The 14850-nt window shown below is 36.0% G+C and overlaps 1 protein-coding gene across 7 annotated transcripts in view; it reads left to right on the top strand.

The window, feature by feature from the left end:
• The window catches only part of NAA16 (N-alpha-acetyltransferase 16, NatA auxiliary subunit), a 78830-nt gene that overhangs the window by 38427 nt on the left and 25553 nt on the right, over nt 1-14850 (top strand). For 5 of the 7 annotated variants that reach the window (XR_008747085.1, XM_013305384.3, XM_027777228.2 and 2 more), the window contains one exon: nt 2900-3006. The exons of 1 other annotated variant lie outside the window; for it this stretch is intronic. Coding sequence is in view for 4 of the 6 variants with exons in the window: in XM_013305384.3 (XP_013160838.1) it covers nt 2900-3006 (107 nt within the window). In the remaining 2 variants the exon portion in view is untranslated. Of the gene's footprint in view, nt 1-2899; nt 3007-12602; nt 12775-14850 lie in introns of all 7 variants that reach the window. One more of the 7 variants, XR_003551654.2, reaches the window with a different exon arrangement.

Raw genomic sequence — 14850 nt, forward strand, 5'->3', positions numbered from 1 at the left:
TTCAGAAGTTGTTTTGAAATACAGTGCACAAATATCCTGAGTTCTGGAGGGAATATGTATACACTTTTTAAAACAGAGAGCTATGATCTTCAAAAATAGAAGGAGGGAGGCTAAATGAAATGGATATTTTTATGGGATTTACCGCTTGGTATGTAGCTGTCAAACTGCTGTAACTCCAGTAGAAAACTTTTGGAAAGAAATATGAAGTACATAGGTTAGATATCTTAGTGTTATGAAATTCTTAAGTTCAGCTGCAAATTCCCAGCATTAACTGTTCATGCTTTTAGTTTCATGAGGTTACTCTTTAGTTTAGTTCATTTACTGAGAACTGCATTTGTTGTACCTTTAAATGCTACAGTGCATAGCTAGTCTGCTTCTCTGTTCTTGCTCAGGAGTCTGAATGTGCATACACCTTTCCTATGTAAAATTACAAGATGTTAATTGCTTTGTAAGAGATTTAGTCCTGAAGTTAGCACTTGTGCTTTACTTAATCCCAGATATTTCAGTCTTTTTGAAGATACAAGGGCAAATTTTAAGGCAGTTCAGCTATATTTGAAAAGCTAGGTGACAAGCAGTTGTTTTTCTGCTGTAATAAAATTGTTGTGCTAATACATAGTAAACCAGGAAATAACTTGCAGAACGCTTTTCCATATCTTTAATAATAGTGTGTCTTGCCATTGACTTTATTTCACTGTGTGTTTTGCACTAGGTTACCTTATCATACCTGACAGTGTAGTTTCACAGCTAATATTTGTTGAAATAGAAATATGCTTGGTAATAAGGATTAGTTGTTCCTGCTATAGCAGTAGTCTAAATGAAAGCAAAATTAATGATTAGATCAGTCAAGAAAAATATCTTTCTGCAACATTTCATAACAAATAAGAATTTTACTAAATTAAAAGTTGTGTTTCTGTTAGTCTGTTAAGCTTCTATCAGTCATAGATGTATAAGACTGGTTTTGATCCTCTAAAAATGAACCTGTTTACTAAGTGCTTTCTGGTGTTTATAAGTACAGCAGGTAATTTCTGTTGGCAAAACGTAATAGTAAGAATGTGAAGGTGTAGAAACAAACTTGTTTGCAGAATTGTATTTGTAAACTTCAAGAGCATAGAATTTTTCATTAAATGAGGTTGCTGTTCCAGTGTGCCCAGTTGCTTGCAACCGACTCTCGTTGATTCAGAATTGGCTTAAAATACTCTAAAGTGCAGGCTTGTATTGAAAGAGTAGTCCTTCCCAGACCTTGCCATGCATTGTCTCTTAATAACCTTGTATTTGATACAAATGAGTTCCCTGATCCAGCTGGAAACCACCTTTATGGAGGAAAGCTGTTACAGTTAATTTTCAGACTGATTGAGGGTGGAGCGTTGGAGTCTGGCCATTCATTTTTAGATTTGTTTATGCTGCTGTGGATTCACTGATGCTGTGGACAGGTCTTTCCTGTGCCTCAGACTAAATTTTGAGCTTGGCTTCATGTCATAGGTGGGTGTCTAGCTGTGTGTTTTGCATCTTTCAGACTTTGTTTTAAAGTTATTCTGCTTTATATAAATAAATATGTACGTAATTGGAAACACACCTCTTGCTTTCATTAATTCCGAATTACAGTTCTTCCATCAAGAATATAAATTAGAATAATTCAACAGAAGAAATTGAGAAACTGAGATGGATTTTTTTGTCATAGAGGGGTTTCTTGTATTTCTTGAGAAAACAAGTTTTAATTAATCCAAGTGTAATAAAGCATGGGCTTATAGGCCAGTTATGGATCCCCAGCCACAGGTAGTAAGAGTTTCTGTATACAGCCGTTTGTTTTAGTACAGCAAGGCAAGAATATGAGTTACTTTTATTAGTAACGGTGCCGATAACAGTTAAGAACTGTGGAACTACATAAGAATGTTACATACAAAGCAGTAGTATCTTCATTTTCTGAATTTCTATAAACAAATCTGTTAATCAAATTTGTAGTGTGTTCTTAATCAGTCGAAGGTTATTTCAGTAGTTTTATGTGTCTGTTAGTGTTATATGAAGTGTACTACTTGCTTAAAGACTTAGAAAATCCACAGCAGAGTAGGCAGTGAAGTAGCAACTTCACCCCTATGTGAAGCAAACAAAACCAATTAAAAAAAAAAGTCAAAACCAAGCACAAAATTGAAACAAACTTTTTTTTTTTTGGAAACAGCATTTCTCAGAAAGGTGGCATAAGCTGCGAGTACTGTAATTTTTTACTTGAAAACAAAATAAGATTTTTAGCTTTCTGCCAGTGTATTTTGATAAAGGTGATTCTGTATGGTGCTTATCCTTCTGAAACCCAGTCTTCTATTCTGTTTCTGATTCCAGAAACAATCATATTATCATCAGAGGTCATGTCCTACTCATAAAAAGTAGGACTAGAAGAGAGTTAGAGGGTTCATTTCATCCATTCTTCTTCCTCAAAGCAGGATAATTTTTATCTGCACTATTCCTAACACACATTTGTCTAACTTAAATCATAAAAACTTCCAATGATGGAGCTTTTACAAGATCTCCAAGGTAATCCATTCCAGTGCTTAGTTATGCTAACCATTATAATTTTTTCCGATGTTTGTTTAAATAGCCCTTGCTACATCTTCTGTAGTCAGCATTTAATACTTTCCCTTTTTAATAGATTTTACAGGTTTGAGGACTGTTACCATGTCTTCGTCAGCAGTCTTCTAAACACCAGCAATTTAAGCATTTTACTCTGATCTTTTTTTATCCAGAGCATATTTGTACCTTACTCTTAAATAACAGGAAAGATGAAAACCTAAGGGTTTTCAGTTGCAGTTTCTCAGTTACTCTATTATCCAGAGTTGCACAGCAATCAGTGCTTTTATTTATATAACACTTGCAATCACTGACATATAACCAAATACACTTTTGTTTCTAGGTGAAAAATTTAGAGAACTAATGGATAAGTTCCTGAGGGTTAACTTCAGTAAAGGCTGCCCACCCTTGTTTACCACTTTGAAATCTTTATATTACAATCCAGAAAAGGTAAAATTTAGTATTTATTTGGTTTTGGTTAAGTTATCTATATTGAATTTCTGATAGATTATCTAATTGTTTTTATATAGATTTTCCTGTAACTTCCCAATAACTTGCTCCACATTTTTCTCCTGAATGTGCTATTTTGTCACATGTGAATGATCACTTGATGATGTTTAATATGTATGAAGCTTCCCTTCTGAAGACAGTTGATGTCAAAATGCTTGAAGTTGGTGTAGAATGCACTAAATTTCTTGAGAAATCAAAGATAATAACTTTATTTTTGTGTACTCTGAATGCAGGTATGTCAGGGTTTTTTCAACTTATGGTTTATGATGTCACCAGAAGTAATTTTAAAATATCACACAAATGCTGGTTGTTTTACATACATTTCCAAATTGCATGCATACATTGGTATTTACCACAAAGGCTTGTTTCCCACTTCAGTCTTCAGCTAAAAGTTTAGTGTTTTAACTTTCGCACTTCTACACAGTTTTGGCAAAATTGTGTAACATTAGTACTGCTATTGTTTCAAATGCAATTCTTCGTTCCAAGCTTGTCAGTAAGGTATAGTAAAAATAAATGTTAAGACTAAAGCATGTTACTAAAATGCGTAGAGATAAACATCAGTCTATTCAGACACTGCTGTCTTTGCTACAAGCAAGAAAACTCTGGCTATTCAGATCCATTCTTGGCTAGGTAAGAAGAGGCGATTTTAGTTGGAAAAATGCTAAACATGATGCAGTTTTTCAGCCAGCAGTGGATATTCCTTTGGACTAAAATTATTCTTTCTAAGAGTCTCTTTCCTAGTTGTTCTAACATGAAATTTTCAATACACTTCTGTTTGGAGAATGTAGTCTTTACTGTTATCTCCATGGTTGACATAATTTTAGTAAATTCTGGTATCGTATAGGACAAGCTTTTCTACAGTGCCTATTGCTACTGCATACTTTTCAATGTAAATTTTTGAAACTAGATGAAAATTTTTAAAATGATGATACACAGATCATAGAACAGAACAGACTATAGACAGAGGTACAGTCAGTGCTGTGGAAGTTGTATCTCTGCTATTTGAAGGATGAAAATTTAAAAGTTGAAAGATACATATGAAGTCATTTGGTGTATGCAAAGATTTTTAGCACTTAATTGGTTTTGATGTGATGGGTGAAAAAAATCAGGACTACAGTGTTCAGGGGCAAACTTATCCGGAAGGGTGTCTTGCTGCTAGTTATCTTCATTGTATCAAATCAGTGCCACTCAGAACTGCCAACTTAATCCTAAAAAGTAATTAAAATTAAAATCAAGAGCCTGACGGTTTCCAGATATGCTTGGATTTGTTTGTGCTGCTAACTTCTACAGAAGTTTTTTCCTCTTCGTTCTTGTCCTCTTACCAAGACAGGGTCTCTTCTGCATTTCACTTGGTTGGGTTTTCATTTAACTACAGTGTAACAGAAGGATCTCTGAAACTAAGAGAAACTTCTAGTCTCAGACTAAAATCAGAAGAACCATGGCAAACTAATGTGTGCTACACTTTTCAGGAAAATCTTGTATTTTGGTATCTAGCTTGGCTAAGTTTGTGCTTAACTAGCTTCTCACATAAATTACTGGTATATTTGGACTGAAAATAGAGAAGTGCAGGCGGGATCATGTTATGCCTACTAGAAGATACCAAGCAAATTACTGACTTTTCTACAGGTTGGGAATGAACAGTTCCCTGTTTATTTCTTTGGAAACAGGTGTAATTTGTTGTCGTCCACTGCAGTTGCATTTTTAAGTGGCGTAGATACGGGGATTTTATGAAAGTGTGAGTATTTAAGCCAAGAAAGTTCCTTCTTTCTAGAACTCCAGGTGAGTCCTGGATCTTTCATAAACCATGGTTTTGCGGAAAAAGGTGATATAAGCAATATTTATATTAAAATAAGTTTTTATTTGTGTGTACTTAGATAAAAGAAAATAATGCTGTAATGTTTTATACATAGGAATGGAAAAGGGAAATTACTGAATTTGATACCTGTAAGAATACAGAAGAATAATGGGGGAACAACTATAGCTTTACTTGCGCAGCGAAGATGAGGATTTTATTTCTCAGTAGGTATCACTTAAGATTTTGGTGTAAAGGAACACCTTTTACACCAGAGTTGGAAGACCAAAAGAGCAGCTGATTCTAGAAGAAAAATAATGATCTCTCCTCTGTTTCGAGAGGGCAAGGGAAAAAAAAGATGTTTCTATAGAAGGCAAATGTTTGTCAAATGTATTCAGGAAAATGTTGTTTAACTAATTGCTATAAGTTGGTACTTGATACTAACTGTTAAATAAAAATTGCTGGCATATTTTGATTTAAAACCAGATTCTAGTCTACTAACATTAGTTAACAGTTTTGAGTGAAATCTGTCTTCAGATAAGAGTTGCACAGCTTTAGGACTTGCCCACATCATAACAAAGACTATGTAGGGAGGTTTTAGAAACTCTTCAGTACTTACACTGCTTAGACTCTAAATTCCAAGGTTATAGGTTGGAAGTTATGCTTTGTATTCTAATGCAGACACTGTGGGATAAAGATCTAAACCAGATTTGCTGTACTTGTGTAAGTTGTAGAAGTAGCATCAGAAAATAAGGTGGTAAAAATTCTGGTTTTTTGTCTATTTAAGGATTTAAAGTTTGGCTGTGTTTTATGATGGTCAGCTGATGATCAGCTATCAGTGTTTTAGTTGTGTTAGCATTGACTTGATCATTTGACTTTAAGCAATTAAGGAGTTGGAAAGGTAAATAGCTCAACAAACAAGTAATCAAATCCACCAAGGATACACTGGAGTAATTTTTAATTTACATATTGGCCAAATGTTACATTTAACTCTTTCTTTCAACTACACTCATTTTGTTTTGGGAATTGTTTGACCAAATTGTTCTCTGGTACTATTTTTACATGTTTGTTACACAGAGTTGTTTTAGGGAAACTAGAAGCGTGTCTGATATTTGACTGAAATTTCCTGTTTTGTTGTTTGAATTCTTATCGAAGACTTAATTGGAGATCAATAGGCTGTGTCTAAATACAGGGTCCTGAAGACAGAGAAGGCAGTATTTTTGTTGTTTTTATAGGAGTAGGAAAAAACCCTTAGAATTATCTTTGCATAGCTTATAAAGAGTATATTGTATTCAGATAATAATTTTCAGTGTATTTGATTAAATCAAAAGAGTATAGTTCTTGTATGCTAAGCATTATTTCTGACAAATTAAATATGGCATGACTATCATCCAGTAGAAAGACCAGTGAAGTAGTTATCTGTAGTTCTGTTTTCTTGGTTCTATTTCTTTGGTAGGTGAATTGTTTTAGGCAGATATGTTTTCAAACTGAAAGTTTTTGAAATCTGTTTTTTTTCTCCCAGATTCTCTGGAATCTGTTTTTCACAGTCAAGGAATGCCATTAAATTCCAGGTTCAGGCATGTGAATTTAGGTTAGTGGACATGGGGAACTGTTCAGCTCACTGCCTTAAGTAGTTTCCTACACAGGATCCGTTGAACAGCTATCAAGGCTCCTTTTGACTGTGCTAGGCAGATCTGATAGATCTGTTTGGATTCTAGAGGGAGCACAGGCACCTATATTATGGTGATATAAGTATAGGTGATCTAGCCTGAACCTGAAGGTGCCTACCCATGTTTCCAGTCTGTTTCACTGGGGTGTGTTGGGAACTGTTCATATTTGTTCCCAAAGTATCTATTATGTGAGTACTTCCTATCTATGAAACTAACATTGAGGAACCTATAGCAGTTGCTTCTGGAAATAAATAAATGTCCCAGCAAAACCCAAAACTGAAGTAAGTGCTGACTGGATGGAGGGGATGTGACTATTTCAGGTATCTAGTTGGAATTTTTTTACATAGTTGTGCCATTATTAAGTAGAGAAAGGTGTGGAGTACAACTGGTTCTTTATCACTTCACTAAAATAAATAAGCTTTACCTTGGTTAAGGAGGAAAGATGCTTGTAGTCTTCCTTCACACCTAAAGTAGAACTGTCATTTAAAATTGTTTGGGTTAAGTCATAGAAAAGTGCCATAAGTGAAAGACATCATAGTACGATAATGTAAAGCTGTTTGTTTCATGAAAAAAAATGAGGTTATTTCTGGAAGACTTTCTTTGAGTAACCGAAGGCATGAGGATCTGATACCTGTTCAGTAAAGAAAGATTATGTACAGCTTTGCTTTTTGGCATTCTCAGAAACTTACTTTGAGGTAAAATATTCCCTAATAAGTAAGTCTGTAATGAGTTAAAGTATATTTTATATTATGTTATGCAATCTGTCTCCCCTAAAATTCTGGAGCAGAAAAAAAATCATACATGTTGGCCTTCTGTTCAGTTTGTGATATGTGCAGAGGTTTTGACTGCAGAACTGGGTTGAAAAGGAAACTGTTCATGAGTTGCTGACTGCTTGAAACTTGGATACTTGAGAAGGTAACAGATACGGTGTGGTGAAACCTGGGATAAACAGGTTAGCTGGATGTTTCATCACAGTCTCAGCAATATTGTGTGTCACCTTCTTGGAGTGAGCTGCTAACTCACTGAGATTTGGTAATTATATTTCAGTGTTAATTAAGACAGACTTCAGAATAACTCTGGAAGCTGATAGGGAGAGGGTGAAAGTGTTAAGCTTGCTTTGCTATAAATTATTGTACGTGCTTCTGCAGCAAGATCCAAATGTGGATTCTATGGTCCTTCACTGCTTGCAAAGCAGCGATCTAGTGGTTTTTCTCCCTAGTTTTGGGAGTTATCCAATAAATTGTTTAATCCTTCAAAGTTCCTGAAATGAGCTTGTGATTCTTAAGGTTTTCTGCTGTTAGGCTAGTCTGTTAAGTAGCATGTGAACTGTTTTTTGACTCTTCCTCTTTGTCAAACCACCTAGACTGGAGGAGATAGAAGTAATAGAGATTGAAAGGTGAGATGCTTGAAGAAATAGAGCTAACAATTGTCTTTTGCCTAGAAACTGTACTGCCATTTAAACTTGATAAAATGTGCCATGGATAGACCTTTTGATTATTAAAATACTGTATAATTAAAAGAATAATGTCAGTGGTTCAGTATCCTGAGCACACTCCTATACCATGCTATAACACAAAATTAATATTGAAATAAAAAAAAAAAAAGAGGGGAGCACTGAATTGCAAAAAGAAGTGTTGGACAAAGGCCAACGGAAAAGATGTTTGTTTTATTTGCTATAGTATTGGCAAGTGATTTTTCTACAGGTAGTGTGAGTGAATGGGGATATTTATGTGGAGTTCATTGGTACACAGCCAGATTCTGTGTCTTTCCAACTGAAGAAAAGATCTATTAGAAGGTAGTAGAGACTGTCAGACTGAGTCTTACTGTATTTTCCAGAGTGTCTCATTCAAAACAAGTTTGTAATGCTATTATAGACTATGTTCAGTGGTACATCATTGCTGATACTCAGTCATAGATCACTTTTTACCTAAAACATATTAGAGAAATCATTTGATGAAACACTATCTTGATGGTTTTGTTCTTATTTTTTTTAAAAGATAGGAAGAATAATGTTCACCACTTTTGTGATGAAAACGATGGAAATCATTTGTTTCACATGACTTGAAGTAGCCATATGTTCTGGTTGCAGCTGGGATGGACTTAATTATCTTCTTAGGAGCTAGTGCGGTGCTGTGTTTTGGCTTTGATGAGAGACTTTTCAGTTCCTCAGGCCTTACCAGCAAAAAGGCTGGAGGGGACACAGCCAGGTCAGCTGACCCAAACTGCCCAAAGGGATATTCCATACCATGGGACATCATGCCTGGTATACATTATACCTGGGGGGTTGGCTGGGACGGGCATATCGTTGCTCGGGGTCTGACTGAACATCAGTCAGCAGGTGGTGAGCAGTTGCATCGTGCACCACATGTTCCTTTCTTTCTTGCCCTCTGGATTTTATTCTTTCCCTTCCCCTTTTCATTACAACTGTAATTGTTGTCCTTGTTATTATTGTTCTTTCATTTTTATTTTATTTGAATTATTAAATTGTTCTTATCTCAACCCTCGAGTTTTACATTCCTTTCCGATTCTCCTCCCCATCCCTCTGGGTGAGGGTGGAGTGAGCAAGCAGCTTTGTGGTACTTAATTACCAGCTGGGGTTAAACCACAATACCTCTGTATGTTGTGAAGAAATTGGCTGTCTTCCTTCTGTTTATTATATGGTAGCCTCTAGAGAATGCTGTAAATACAGTCAGGGGCTTTTTAAATATGAAAACTCTTGGTCATGATGAAGAGTGCAAGGTAAGTGTGGTTACATAAAAGTCAAAGCTCACAAAGTAAAAAGTACTGTACCGGGTTCTACTTACTTGTTAGGACTGGAGAAGGGAAAGGAAATGACTGGTCTGAACAAGACCTGAGGCCTTCCTATACAGGTTACTATTGCTAAGGAACAGACCTACTGCATTTTGAGCTCAATATTTATTTGTCCTTGTAGTGTCTTGTAAGGAAAGTGTGTTTGACTTGGTGTGTCAGTTAGCTAACTTCTGGGTTGCTGAAACAGCTATCAGACTCTTAAATGCTTCTCATGTGGAGCAAGTGCAGGGAGATGGCTCTTACATGTAGCAAAACAGTCACAAGCAAAATGTGAAAAGCAGGTCTCTGTTCAGAAAATTAAGTTCACCCACTTTCCTGCATAAGTTACTACTAAAACTGTACATGTTGGATTGAGTTTATAGTAATTTCATTAGCATGTGTTATGAAACATGATTTTACCAAAGTATTTATAAAAGAGAGGAATAATACTGATACTTTTGCAGTGGGTTTTAGGTAGTTGCTATCTGTCTTTTGGAAACAATTTGCTGTTTCCTGTCAAAAATAGAAAATTTAGTCTTCAGAAGAACATACTTTAATCTACGTTAATCAAATTTTAATTAGTCATCTACATTAATGTATGGCTGCTAAATTGAAGGAAGAAACTAAGATGGGGAAAATATGACTATAGACTTGAAGTGTTTCTAGAATTTGCTGAATGTAAATGCAGTGCGTATCGACATGGTTTAGTGATGGACTTCGCAGTCCTGGGTTAACAGTTTGACTTGAAAGGTCTTTTCCAACCTAAATTGTTCTGTATATTAAAAGAAATGCTAGCAACTCCTGGTTCTCTTGAAGAATATCTGATTTTAAAGCAGCTTTTACAGTATGGAACTATTACAGAGATTTGACAGTAAACACATGTGCCTTGGCTATGGGTTCAGTCACCTTCTCAAATACCAGCTTGTGTCTGTTTTGTACAATTCCTCTTTGGGTCTGGCTATTGTTCAAGACACCAAGAGGGATCCCTCTGAATGTCCTGCTGCTCTGTAAAACTCTTTAAGTTCATTCCATGTTGGTTTCTTGGGATTTTTTTCCCCCATGTTAACTTTATTTAGGTAATTTCTATTGCAAAATGGAAGAATTCTGGGGGAAAAGTTACCTAGAAAAGGAAGACACTGCTAAACATCATGATGATGTTTACACTAAATCCCCAGTTTAAACTGTGCCTTTCATCCACTGAATCTGCAGATACAGCAGATACCTGTTCTTTCTGGGAGGAAGACTGTCCCAAGCAGGTACTTACTAGGTTGTTTTTCCTTCTCAACCTGCATTCTCCCTCATCTACTAGCACCAAGACAAACACTGGGTATGGTGATACTTCTATTCCAATCTTCTTGGTATCTTTCACTGATCTTTGTAGACTCTGTGTGTTGAAGGTGAGAGTAATAGGGATGGAATTTGTAGGACTCCAGCAGATGATGCTACTTAAGGAACTGATTCACAAGTATGTGCGTGTCATGCAAGTCAAAATGGGTTATCTAAGGGCCCTGATTCATGGACAGTGGTCGATGTTCCCAGTTGTTCATGCCACCCTTGTCCTTTGGTTGCCACTTCTGCTGAAGGAACAGTGCAGATGTTTGAGTACCAGTTTCTGAATCTGTACAGCTTTAAATTTATACTCGTTTTTGTTTTTTTGAATATGTTGTATTTAGCTAAAAGTGCAGCTGCTCAACAAATAATTTCTGCAGTGGCAGTCTTTAAAAGATGGTTGGATTCAATGTGTGAAAAAAATTTGTTGTTGTTCTAGCCTGAAAAATCTACCCACATGATGTAGAAAAAGTTGACATGCAATGAGAGAGATACATATGTGTAGTGGGGCCAGTGTTGGTAGTGTGTCTTGAAGAACTGTAGCTTTTTTTCTGGAAAAAGTAGTTTCTTTTACTTAAGAACATTAAAAATGTAAATGTTCAAAACATATTTTTACTGCCTTTGAAGATTTACTTTCTTGATTTTCTTGATCTTGCCATACTGGTGAATTTGTTGCTTTGTCACTTTTAACCATGGACTAAGTAGTAAAAATTGTAGGTGATTAACTAAAATGTGTTAATTCTAAGCAAGTGAGATATATGGGAGGATAGCAGGAGATGCTGTAATAAAAAACGAAGCTTCATCCTGCGTAAGGAAACTTGTGAGCTTGTAGTTTGGGGTTTCTTGACTAACAAGATACCCTGCTTTCCTCTAGAACTTTGAAATGTTATCTAAACAAAACATGGGTTTTAAAAATGTGAATATAGTGGATTTTATTACTTAGAGTTGATACTTCGAAAACAGTATGAAAGGTTTCATTTTCATGATTTGTGGTACCCTTTGGCATAACCACTTAATATACTGCTGTGCAAATGAAAGGTTTCGAAGTGTGACTGTATGTATGTTTTATTTACATGCTAAGAAACAAGGAACATTTACAAGGAAAATGTCTCACAGTACAGTCTGTGTGTACATTTCCACCCGCTTTATATGAATGTCTTAATCCTTTTCTCTAGTGTAGACTTACTATCTAGCTACTGGACTTTTCATCTTTTATGCTACAAGTGGTTTTACAGTTTTTATTCTTTGCCTAGTGCTTTAGTTTCTGAAGTTTGCTGTTACTAAAAAATGAGTATTGGCAAAGTAGCCATTCTTGAGTTTTCTGTAATGCTAAACCTTTAATTTAAAAAGGCTGCTACATAGCATGGAGGCTTATTATTATTATTATTTTTAATGGGGCTTTTAGTTTCTAAATAGCAAGTATACTTGGCTATTTAAACAGCATTTGTCATGTTGGTATCATTGCACTTGAGTAAAATTCACACAGTTGGCACAATACATATTCTCTCAGAAAGAAGCTGTAGTCTTTTTGGCATAATCAAGAAGCAAAAACTTGTGTTTAGGAGTGCCACTGCATTATTATGGATTTTGTTGTTCATGCAAAGTTACTGTTCAAGGTGAATATAGCCATGGCTCTTGGCAGAATGTTTCTGCTGGAAGCTAATAACCTGAACTATAAGCAATTGCATGGGATACAGTAACTTTCACATTCTGTAAGCTGCTGTCCAGATGTATTAGAACTAACTGCGAACAGCCTTATTTTTGTTCCTCACAAAAGGGAGATCTTGAAACGCCACCCCCACCTCCTACCCAGAAATTTTCTTTGTACTTGAGCAGTATTTGGGAATACTCTTTGGTTCCCCCTACACGGTGGTCTCTCTATCCATGAGAGAAAAGTCCAAAGAGTGAAGATCTTCAATTAGTCAACATCAAGGTTTGCGTCGATTGTGTTGCAGGTACGTTGGTTGATTCCATTGAAGCTCGCCATTAGTGCACATGTGCCCTTTATCTGAGTAACTAAAAACATGGAGACTGTGAGGAAATACTGGATGAGAGAAAATGTCTGGCTGGAAGAAACATCAGAAACAACAGTCTCAAAAAAAGGTGTAAGACTGTCTACGCAGGAAGGTAGGCTGTCTCCAGTGAAGATCTTTCTTTAACCCTTTCAGGAAAGAAGGCATTTTTCCTTCTCTATGTGGAAAGCTAAAGGAATTAAAGCAAGTTGCAACTTTTTGTAGTTAGATGCCCTCTGTGAACTATTGGTGGATTACATAAGGAAGAGAAAAACATTAGTTCTACTAGGAATCTCTCTACACTTTAAGATGAAATAACTCTTAAGATTGACCAAGGATAGCCTTTAGTTCATACTGATTCTGTCAGTTCCAGTTTTAGAAAGTAGTGTCTCTGAGTTAAAACTCTGCGAGGGGAAATCTGGTAAGTGGTCTTGTTCAAGATCTGGTTAACAACTGGTGCATTCATAAGAAAAGATAGCGTTTTTGCTATATAACTGTATCTTAAGGACAAGTAAAGAAATTTTAAAGTAAGTGGAGGAAGGAGAAGGACGAATAACTTCATTCTAGATACTGCTGGGGTAGGATGCTTCTGCTCTGCAATGAGAATAGGTAATGTAAAACACGTTGATGGCTGACAGTTTGGGTCCCTGAGGTAACACATAAGCCAAGAGCCGACAAGTGTAGCAGCTGACTTACGAACTACTTTATCATGAGAGCTTTTTAGTCTGAGTGGTCTACATTGGGAATAACTGATCCAAATACCCATCTGAAGACCCACAAGAAATGCTCTCATCTCTGCTCATAGTTGCTCCTACTGATGCTCTGCTCGTATGATACTATTTTCTTTCTTTTGTGCAGTCCCCAGGCTTGTCCAAAAGCTTTCAAAAAAACAGTTGCTGGTGAAATCACTTGTGTGATCAGCACAGTGACATGCTAGAGCATTGGTTTGCTCTGAACTTGTGTTCTTATGAGTGTCTTGAAACTTTCAGTACAGACTTGTACTGCTGTTGTTAACTTATTCCGTTGTGTCAACAGTTTTATGACTGGATCATTAGAAGTAATAGTAAAACTGGAAAGTCAGATGCTCTAATAGTAAGAATACGGTTTTTCAAAGTGTGTTTATATACTGTGGTATGACAAATTTTTTGTTTGGCAGTTTTCTTGTATGCTGTGGCTTAAGTCACATCTCACATGTTATTAGTCTTGACACAGTACAATAGAGGAAGTATAATACATACTTCACATATTAAAACAGGCAGTAAGATGTCAAGGCCAAATTCTCCAGGCATTGATCATATAGCCCAGGAGTCAGGTTTCAGGGAGGTTTATCTTCAGAAGCTTTTTTTGAGCTCAGTTGTTGTGGAATGCTCAGCATGTTAGAAAACATCCAGAACCAGATTTTAAGGCAATATGAAACTGAAAGCAAATAGTCTGTGGGTGTCAATACTTTTGTAGAATATTATCCCATTTCTTTCCTATTTCATTCATTCTGGTGTATGTTAAATGAGGGAAGAACTCTTCAGGAAAAAGTGTATAGCAAAATACTTTATATGGTGTTGCTTGCTATCTGTATTTCTGTCCCTTTAGAGCATCTCCTTGATCTGTGCCTTATAATGCATTGTTTTTAGTGTAACTCAAAGGACTGCTATGAGAACAAGAAGTCTGAGCTAGCCAGTCACCTCTGAATTTTAGTATTGGTTTTCTTCTATACTACACTCATATCAAGAAAGTGTCAACTGTTTTAACAGATACTTGCAGTTCACTATTAAGTGTAAATTAATTTGAGGTGGGGTGGAGTCTTAAAAAAAAAAAAAGGGTAGACTTCAGATCCTCAGTCCTGAGTATGAAGTGCTCTTCTAGCACAACTTTCCAATTCATGACTATCTGCCTGTAAAAGTGTTTCATAAGGCTCCGTCATGTCTGTAACTATGTCTGGGTAAGAATAATATCCCATTTATAGTCTGTTTATCCTTTTGGGCTAATCCCTAGATGAAAAATGTCTAACACATTTAAGCAATGCACTTTTTCTACAAGTTTCTCTGTGTGTAATTGGAAATAACAGATACATTTGTAAGCTCTAAATATGTGCAGGCTTCAGTAGTAGAGTGCTGTGTTGAGTTTCTATAGCTTATTTTGAAAATGCAGTGAAAGATCAGTGTTTGGAAGTGTAACATCAGAAAAGAAACTTAAA

Source organism: Falco peregrinus, chromosome 4, assembly GCF_023634155.1.
Source record: "Falco peregrinus isolate bFalPer1 chromosome 4, bFalPer1.pri, whole genome shotgun sequence".
In the NCBI taxonomy this organism is placed as follows: Eukaryota; Metazoa; Chordata; class Aves; order Falconiformes; family Falconidae; genus Falco; species Falco peregrinus.